We start from the raw sequence: 10,758 nt of genomic DNA, 5'->3' as shown, positions 1-10,758 counted from the left end.
AATTCAAGTGTAATAAAAAAAAATAGATCATGTGCTTAGCACATGCGTGTCATATCGTGACAAAGAAAGTGAGAGAGTGTTATGAAGAGATAAATGAAGTTGCTGCTAGTGCTAAACAAGTTTTCTCAAAACTTAAAGCCCAAACGTTCCTCTACCACCAAGGACAGTGGCTACACGTTGGGGTACATGGATCAAAGCTTGCCAATATTACTGCCTGAATTATGAGGATGTGAGACCAGTTTTTATGGATCTCGATGATAACAGTGAAGCTGTACATGATTTGCTGGAGAGTTTGAAAAGACCGGAAAACCTCGAAGAGTTCGAAGATATTTCTGCAAAATTTTCATGTTTAGATACCGCTATCAAGCTATTGCAAATAACAGGACGTAGTTTAGCTGTAACATGCGGATGTATTACTGAACTAATGCAAGAATTTGAAGAAGATCTCGACATTTATAAAGAAATTCGTGTTAAAGTTATCCAGGTCTTCGAAGACAATGAAGGATTCACGCAAATGGTCAACATTAACAACTGCATAATCAACGATAGATTGGAAAACTTGCCAAACAATTGGACCGAAGACGACGCACTAAGAATGAAATATGCCTCGTTGACTTGCGCAGATGTAGAAAGATCGTTTAGTATCTACAAAGCATACTACAGGGCTAACAGAGAAAGCATGCACTTCAGAACGTTGGGTCAGCATATTGTAATAAATTTTAATAAAAACATAGGAGGAGAAGAAGAAAATATGAAAGCTGATTCTGATAAACAAGAATAAAAGTTTCTTCGTTTTTAGCCTTTCCTTAAATCATCAGTGAGATGGCAAGAACTTGAGCAAGATCATCAACAAGATTACGTACAAAACCTTGAGCAAGATGGTCAGCTAAAATTGAAACAAGATGGTCAACAAAATTACCAGTGACACCTTGGGCAAGATCACCAGCAAGACCTTGAGCAGAATGGTCAGCAAGACCTTAAACAACATGGTCAGCAAAATCACCAGCAAGACCTTGATTAAGATCGTCAGTAAGACCTTGAGCAAAATCACCAGCTAGATCTTAGGCGAGATTACCAGCAACACCTCAAGCAAGATCATTAGTAAGACCTTGAGTAAGATTTTGGCCAAGATCACCAGCAATACCTTGAGCATGATGGTCAGCAAGACCTTAAACAAGACGGTCAGCAAAATCACAAGCAAGATCTTGGACGAGATCACCAGTAAGATCTTGACCAAGATCATTAGCAAGGTTACCAGCAAGACCTTGAGCAAAATCACTAGCAAGATCTTAGGCAAGATCACCAGCAACACCTGGAGCAAAATTACCAGCAAGATCTTAGCGAAATCACCAGCAAGGCCTTAACCAAGATCATTAGCAAGACCTTGACCGAGATCACCAGCAAGACCGTGGGCAAGATGATCAGTACATTGTCCACTAAGATCGGTAGCAAGATCACGAGTGGTTTTTCTCTTTGAATCATTTTTAAATTCGAAGAGTGGCAACTTCCATATGTCTGCAATGTTATTTATTCCTTTGTTTTTAAGTTTCTTGTCAGTTAATTGAATCGCTTAGATCGTTTGACATCATTCAAATTTATAACCGCTTTTGTGTTCCTATTAATGTTTCATTTAATTTTTTGGCCTAAAGATGGAACTACCAGTATCATTGAGTCTAATTAAATAAAAACTCGACTAGAGCTTAATCATGTCACCGTAAGCTGGGGAAGACGATATGTGTCGGCTTTGATTATAGCTGAAAGTGGTAAGGATTAGGTTGCAATTGTTTTTGAATTTCAATTAATTGATAAAAGTAATTTTTTTTCAATTCTTAGACGATATCAGTTGGTTAGAATCTTTAATTATTAATACCGATGGAATCATGACGGGTTTTTTGTCGAAGCCGATGCATACTGAAGATTGCAGTCAATCTTCTTCAAGTTTTGCCAATAGTTTCATGGATGACTCACCTTCTACTTCCGCTACTGTTGTTGAGACTTCTTTTTCTTCTACTATCGGAGTTAAAGAAAGCGGTGGACCCGATGAAATGTCGGAAAGCTCCGGGCCCGGATGAAATACCTATGGAGGCATTAAAACTAACAGCGAACGAGTATCTTCACAATCTTCTGAATGTTTACCTGTTTGATAGCTGGAATCTTCCCAGGAAGATGGAAAGTTCAATAGCTTGTTCTTATACCCAAGACAAAGGCAAGAGATAACAGTCCTTCATCCTTCCGGCCTCTTTTCATGCCGGATTTCGCTGGCAAGATATACAGAAACTCCTGAGATCACGGATTCAACTGGTGATTAAACAAAATGGTGATCTGTCGGATAATCAGCATGGCTTCTGGAAAGGGAAATCGACCATCAGCGCGATTGAAAATGTTATACAAACTGCAAAGCAGACTGAGATTGAAAATCACAGAACTAGAATGTTATTCTTTTTAGCTACTTTTGGTGTCAAAAATGCTTTTGGATCAATTCGTTGGAGGGACATCCTAAAGGCACTAGAGCACCGAAGCGCTCCCGACTACATTATGCGGGTTTGCAGCGATTACCTCAGCGGCCGAGTGCTAAGGTATGAGACGGATCAAGGTATCAAGACTAAACGATTAACCAAGGGCTCAGCCCAAGGGTCTATTCTGGGACCTGACTTCTGGTTAGACACATACGACGATATCTTCAATGTTCCTCTGCCGAATGGCTGTGAGCTAGTTGGCTACGCTGATATTGCGGCAAAGATAATAGCTAGAAACACAGAAGAAGCTCAATGGAAGTTACAATCGATGGCGGAAAGAATAAAGGAGTGGATGATATTGCACGACCTGCAAATAGCAGAACACAAAATAGAGGTAGTCTTTCACACAAAGAAGAAATCACCTCGGCGTAATACTTGATCAAAAGCTGACTTTTACGAAACATTTACTAAATGTATCAAACGAGGCTGGAAACTCTGTGGCAGCTCTAAATAGGCTAATGGCTAATGTCAAAGCCCCAAAGCCGACAAAACGTAAACTATTAATGAGTGTGACGCAGTCAATAATGCTGTAAGGCGCAGAGATCTGGTCCAAGGCAGTAAACCAGAAAAACGCTCGAAGGCTACTCAGTAAAGTACAACGTAAAGCGCTCTACGAATAATTAGCGCATACAGAACAATTTCTGAAGACGCTATTCTCGTAGTGAGAGGCGTTATTCCAATAGTTATAGTGGCCCTAGAGCGAACCTGGATAAATCGTAGAAGGCTGGAAGATAATAAAACTTTAATGGCTAAAGGTGAAAGAGCCGTTACCTTGAGGATTTGGCAGGAACGATGGAATGGAAGTAAAAAAAAAAACAAAAAAAAAAACTATTACTACTACTACTACTATTTTTACTGCTACTACTACTTATACTTCAAATTCTACTTCTATTCATACTACTGTTGCTAAGGCTACTATTCCTACTACTACTGTTCTTACTTCTGCTACTGCTCCGATTATTACTACGTCTACTGCTACTCCTAATAAAATTAATACTACTTATACTACTACTACTACTACTACTACTAATACTACTACTAATACTACTACTTCTACTACTACTTCTACTACTACTGCTACTACCGCCACTGCTACTTCTTTTGCTCGACATCGGATGTTGCTGCTCAGGTTATTGCCAATGGTACAAAATCTACGACGGAACATAGTAGTAATACTTCTAGTGATGGCTTGAGGGTTCCTCAAACTTATGAAGGTAGCAGATCAATTAATATATATATATATATACATATATATATATATATATATATATATATATATATATATATATATATATATACATATATATATTTATATATAGGATAGTTATAATAATTCAGATTAGTTAAAGTTTTTAAAATAAATCATTTAGATAATTTAAAAAAAAAATAAATTATTTATTATATTTCTTATTTGATTATTAGGTATTATTATTATTGATTTCATCAAATACTGCTTTGGATGACGGCCTGGTTGAGTTGATGGGAGAAAGCAATGTACGTTTGCGACCTATCAACCTTCGAGATGTTTAAGAACAAGCCAAAAGAAATGATTCAGTGGCTAATGCTGAGTATAGTGGGCTCAGAACGATTGAAGCTTCACACAGTTGATAGTATTCAACAAGATGCTGCACTTGCTGAAATTCGTGATACAATTGAAAGTAAGTGATTCTCATTTGTTCTATGCATTATCGATCGTGATAAAATTGATTTATTGATCGCATTGTTTCAGAGTTCACGTTACAAAATACGGAGATAGAAAAACAACTGACTAGGGCGGAATTAAACAGATGTTTGACATTGTTCCTATATAATTTAAAAAATCTGAAGAATAAGAAACATGACGAACCATCCACGGAATAAAGTTAACCTATAAAGTTCATAGCAGTTGATTAAAATTATTGTTCATTTATTGATAAATAAATAAAATTGACTTAAACGTTTCTTGTTTTTTTAGTAGATGATTATTTACAAATATTATAAGTGGTTATTCTCTAAGTAATTCTTAATTATCTCGACAGTCATCTTGCACAATACTCGTTGTCTAAAAGATACAACTCACATCCTTGCGGCTATTATACACCATTCTGAAACATTATACAACAGATATTTTTGACGGTCTTGAAGGTTACGTTACTGATAATCTTCATCGAACTAACCAACTAAATCCCCAGCGAGACATTGAGCAAGATGGTCTGCGAGACCGTGGACAAGATGGTCAGCAAGATTTCAAGCATTTCCTTGAACAAGATGGTCTGCAAGATCACCAGCAATACCTTGATTAAGATTGTCAACTGACGATTACCAGCAATACCTTTAGCAAGATGGTCAGCTGGATTACCAGCAAGACATTGAGCAAGATCATCTGTAAGACAGTGAGCAAGATTACCAGCAATACCTTCAGCAAGACATTGAGCAAGATGGTCGGCAAGATCACCAGCAATACATTGATCAAGATGGTCAGCAAAATTACCAGTAATACCTCGTACAAGATGGTCAGCAAGACCTTGAGTAACATCGTCAGCAAGATCACCATTTATACCTTGAGCAGGATGGTCAGCGCTGCATTAACGAACCTGGAATTCAATTTAAATTACTGTTCAATTGGAAGACTCTGTAAAAATATTCAATAATAGAATGTGTAGTGGAGTGATTGTCAATCTAAAGCATGTGGAAGTGAGCTCATTTTCAGATGATGCAAAAGTTATTTTCAATCAACAAATCGATGAATTGATGAAAACTAATCAATCAATTAAAGTTCATATTGATTTAGCATGCAAATTTAATCATGTGCGTGATGCTGAAATTAGTGACGAGATGAAACGTATTAATACAAAAAGTGAATCAATTCTACCTAGCACTAATATTGATGAATGGTTTGATGAAAATGTGTCGGAACTGTTACGTCTTACATGCAATAATAACAAATATCATATACAGTCTCTTATTTCGAGTCAAGACACTTAAATCCTTTATTCGGGCGACGGAGACCTCTTCGTTACGGTAATGAGTATGAGGAATAAGATCAATATGAAGAATTATTTGACAGAAATAGTAAAAACGACTGGATAACTTACAATTGTTAATTATAAAATTTATTCAGCTTTTTGTTGTACAGATAATGGTTGTTGTTGGTTGGAAGATCGTTGATTTTTCGTAAAATGTATAATATACTGGCTAGGACCCCGTATTCAACGTTCGTTCAGTCAGTACCCTTTGGTAGATGTGGTTTGCGCGTATGCTGAGGGTTGAGAACCGTGCGAAATAATTTCTTTGATGCGCGGTACAACAAATATTACAACGGAGTTTTAGCTCAACTGAGATTCGAAGACTGGACAATTAGACCGAAAAACTGCGGGTTTATATAGTCCGAAATCGAGGGGAACCGAGCCGTGACCCTTGATCTTGTACACCAGAAGAGGAAATGCTTGCTGTACCAGCGTCTATTTTTATGTGCTTCTCCTCCCGCGGTTTATTCTGCACGTGCGGTACCCGAGGTCAAGTTAAGAGAGAAGAAAAATAATTAAATCATTTCTTTAATTATTCGGTATTCGAATTGAGGGTTTCCTTTTAAATAAATTTTCAATTCGGATGCTGGTTGGAGAAGAGCTTCTATAGTGAGAATACCTCTTCTTATGTTTAGAGATTTTTGTCTCACTAGGGTACGGTAGGATTTCAATATACAGATTTTTTTCTTTTAATTTGTGTGTTCTCTACCCTGGTCGTAACAGAACCATTGTTAAAAAAAGTTGAAGAATTTAATTAAAAAGACTCAGCATGGGCATTAGTCCAAATCAGCAACTTGATGGTTAATATAAACCATTATACACCGTTGAGTGGAGAAAGAATATCCACATTTATACAACTACCAAAATTTATTCAAGATAAAAAAGCCATACTAAACATTCAGAACTTTGATGATGATCGCTGCCTATTATGGTGTGTGATGGCTACGTTATATTCATCACCACATCCAGAACGAACATCAACCGATCCAGATTACAGCGAAGTTCTCAAGTATGAAGGTATTCATTTTCCAACCCCGCTGCAAGATATTCCGCGTTTCGAAAAACTCAATGATTTAGCGATTAATGTTTATGGATTACTAAAAACATCTGATTATAATGATAAAGAAATTTTAGTTCCAGTATATTTAAGTAAATCTAATCCAGAGAAGAAAAGAATTTATCTTTTTCTTATTGAAAGTATTTATAGCAATAATGAGGTTTATTATGATTTAAAAACAGTTAAAAGTGCATTTCATTGTACATTAATAAGAAATCATTCGCGGTTAGTTGGCAATCAAATTTCAAAACATCATTGGAAATTATACTTGTGTGATATATGCCTCAATCATTTTCGAGTAAAAAAATCATATAATGAGCATAGAGTTGATTGTTTGAGAATGAGTGATATTCGAGTTACGTTCCCTAAAGACAAAATATTAAAATTTTAAAATATAAATTATTAAGAACCTGTGCCATTTGTCAGTTATGCTGATAATCGGATTTTTTAAAAAAAAATTGCCATTGGAGAGAATAAAAGCTACGTTTTGATATTGCACTATTTTTTTATTGAATTAAATGAAAAAAACATGAAATTTTCACATGTTTTAAATATAAATAAAATGTACTTATGTACAAGTTTAGAAATAAAAATCATTGTTTTTTAAACATCTCCGTCAATGTAAGCTGTTTTGCGGTCTTCAACCGTTTTCGGGCAGCCAGGTCACGCATTCGCTTGACGGTGAGCAGTTGCAAGGGATCACACTCGGGCTGACGCTCCATCCACTTCAAAGCAGTCTCGAGGCCGGCAAATGCTTCACTAGCTGATGGTCCAGCGTCTACTTCAACATCAGCAGAAAGTTCTTCTTCCACTTCCACTTCAACATCTTCTCTCACACTTACAACAATTTCATCGTCATTGAAAATTTGAAAACCAGGGTCAGACGTGTCACAAGCCATCCACTCTCCTACATCTTCAGCACTTACTTCTGTACAACCAGGAATTTTTACAATCATTTTTCTTATTTCCTCTAGTGACAACGCATCTTCATCATCATCATCCTCTCCATATTCTTGTTTCTCATTTTCTTCAGATTCTTTTTTTTTGTTCTTCTCAGACGGTAGGCCTTTCAGTTTATTCCACGCACGTCTTAGCGTCACTGCCGTAACCAAACTCCAAGTTTCCACTACCATGTAACAGCAGTCCTTTAAATTTATTTTGATATGATTTGCCAAAACCAATTCTTCATCTCCAGCACCTTCGATCAGCAGTTTTCTCAGCAGTTGCCTTCTGTAATGGCGCTTCATTGTTTCAATAACAGACTGGTCCATGGGTTGCAGCAAACTTGTAACATTGGGAGGCAAAAACGTCGTTTTAAACTACCCATTCTCTCTTTCCAACAGTTCTGTTGTAGGATGAGTGGCTGCGTTATCAACAATTAAAAGCACCTTACTGCCTTCTTTTCCCACCGATTTTTGGTGCTTTTTCACTTCAGGAATAAACACTTCATCATACCATTCGGTAAACAAAGCTGCAGTCATCCAGGCCTTGGGTTGACTTTTGTAGAAGAGTGGAAGTTTTTTTACGTTTTTAAATGCTCTTGGATTTCTTGATTTTCCTATCAAAAAAAGTGGCAGTTTATGATTTCCAGTGGAGTTGGCACAGTTAAGCGCTGTAACACATTCTTTACTGACCTTATGTCCAGGGGCACTAGATTCCCTTCTAGAAGCTTAAGTGGTTTTTGGTAATGCTTTCCAAACAAGGCCAGTTTCATCGGCATTATAAACAAACTCCGGATCATAGGATTCTGATGCAGTTTTAAATTTTTCAATAAAATTTTCAGCAGCTGCAGAGTCTGCTGAAAGCTTCTCACCAGCCAAATCTAACTCTATACCATGCCTGAATTTAAAATTCCTTAGCCAGCCGTTACTAGCCTTAAAAGATGAATAACCAAGCTTTTCTGCTAAGATTTTGGCTTTTTCACAAAGGATTGGACCTGAAATCGGATTTCCCATAGAACGTTGCTGCAAAAACCATTTAAACACGGCATCTTCCAAATTTTTGTTGGTTGCTGTCTTCATTGTTTTCCTGGAGGAACTTCCATCTTCATTTTCAAGCACCGAAACAAAGTTTAAAAGTGTTGACTTACTGTTTTTAATGTCAGAAATTGTTGCTTGTCCAACACCATAAATCTCAGACAACTTCTTACCCGTTACACCTTTATCGAGTTGCTCTATAATTTTCAGTTTGTCCGCTAACGATAGCACAACACGTTTTCTTTTCGAAGCCATGGTATTAAAACAACACAGTATTGTACACGCACAAACAAAAGTAAGCCGTAGCGAAAGAGTAGCGTCCTCGGGCAAGGTCAATAGCACACTGGCTAATCAAAACAAACAATGACAGGTGCGCCGTGACTGCAATGCGCCGGAACTTAACTTGCCGTTGTGCCTACACTGACTTCGCAGGGGGAAGTCAGTGTAGGCACAACGGCAAGTTAAGACAAGTCAAGTCAAGACTTGACGCGCAAACACAGGCTTTGCGGGGGGAAGAATAATAGCGCACTTAGACTTTTTTTGAACAATTTTTTGTGATTCGGATAATAGGCGATTTGGATAGTCGGAGTTCGGATAATTGGAGTTCTACTGTATATATATATATATATATATATATATATATATATATATATATATATATAAATATATATATATATAAATATATATATATATATATATATATATATATATATATGTATATATTGTAACGGGTTTTTCACCACCGGGAATCTACCGGAGTGAAATCCGAGTACACTTACTATTTGGCCACCTTGTCAAAATTTTTAAGTTGGGCGCCAGGTGATTTTATAATCGCCAAATAAATAATTATCAAAAAAATGTCGGCTCAGGGTGGCGGATCGGGGAATGGTCAGGCACTTAAGATTACGATAAATGATTGATCAGAATTAACACGAAAATTAGTCGTATATTACATAAACTAAATAATTGGTCGGTTTCACACAAATTATCGATTACAAAAAAATAAATGCCGTTGTTGGCTTGACTCGATATAAACCAAATTATACATAAAAAAAATCGTAATTGATCGCAGCAAAGTTAGTTCATTGCTCGGAAAAAAACAGTCGTTTGACGAAATTGAAATACACTTATTTTATTTCACAAACACACACGACGTAGTTCTTAACGAAATATTCGAACGGTGACGTCAGAGTATTTCACATAGCAAGACTCGACCGCCACAACAAATGAGAAAGAGATAATCTGCAATTCTCAGAAATACTCAAATAAAATAAAATAATATTTTATATTTCGGTAACGCGTAATTTCACTAGCACATAATTATTGCGCGTAATTAATGATTAAATTAATTATCATTTGCACCAACGCGTTTCACTTGTTTATTAAACGAAATAAGTCGGTCGTACACTTTACTCCGTTCACATGCCGAGGCTTCGGCTTGTTTACTTGTTCACGAGAAGCGATTTATTCGTCGCGGTTAATTGTTCGCTTTTCAACCTCGGATTGTTCTTCACGGCGTAAATCGAGCTGTTCAGAAATCGGATTTGGAATTTTTCGTTTGGTCGAGTCGAATTGTTCAAATACAAAAACGCGGCCGTTCAGTACAACGTCTCTCCCGGATCTCTCTTTTTTTCAATCCATGCGTTGGATCGTTTGCTCGGTCGAAGTCGACATTTTTTATTCTAGATGTCACTAGAAATTGCTTATTCAGTAACTATTGATGATTTCAAATAAATTCAAACCACAAGTCGTTGTCATATTTTTTATCATGTTACAATATATATACATATGTATATATATATATATATATATATATATATATATATATATATATATATATATATATTTATAATATATATATAAAATAAAATATATTCATAAAGAAAAGATGAAAATTATAAATTAAAAAATTAAATATGTCCAAGGTCAGATAAGCTGTCAAAATTGTTGATATAAACAGGAACTCTATATCACCGGAAACGTAATAATATAAAAAAGAATTCACAATTAAGACGCAATATTCTACGAGAAAATAAATAAGATATCAATTAACTAACTGCATATTATCGGACAACCATAACATATCGCAGCAGAGCACACAGTCATAATAATAAAATTTTAACATCTTATAGATAATGACTAGATTCATAGCCACCTATCTATAACAACACTAGAGAATTATAATAAACCTGTGGGTAAAGAAA

At 36.1% G+C, this 10,758-nt stretch overlaps 2 protein-coding genes across 2 annotated transcripts; both read right to left on the bottom strand.

The window, feature by feature from the left end:
• Nucleotides 1-7,171: 7,171 nt before the first annotated feature.
• On the bottom strand, nt 7,172-7,825 carry LOC103576033 (jerky protein homolog-like). Its single transcript, XM_008556057.3, has one exon. The coding sequence runs from the start codon at nt 7,823-7,825 to the stop codon at nt 7,172-7,174; it is 654 nt and encodes a 217-aa protein (XP_008554279.3).
• A 423-nt stretch (nt 7,826-8,248) lies between these two features.
• On the bottom strand, nt 8,249-8,809 carry LOC128668013 (tigger transposable element-derived protein 2-like). The gene has a single exon (XM_053740161.1). The coding sequence runs from the start codon at nt 8,807-8,809 to the stop codon at nt 8,249-8,251; it is 561 nt and encodes a 186-aa protein (XP_053596136.1).
• Nucleotides 8,810-10,758: the final 1,949 nt, after the last annotated feature.

Source organism: Microplitis demolitor, chromosome 6 (assembly GCF_026212275.2).
Source record: "Microplitis demolitor isolate Queensland-Clemson2020A chromosome 6, iyMicDemo2.1a, whole genome shotgun sequence".
NCBI classification, from domain to species: Eukaryota; Metazoa; Arthropoda; class Insecta; order Hymenoptera; family Braconidae; genus Microplitis; species Microplitis demolitor.
This window is presented reverse-complemented; position numbering and strand designations above follow the sequence as displayed.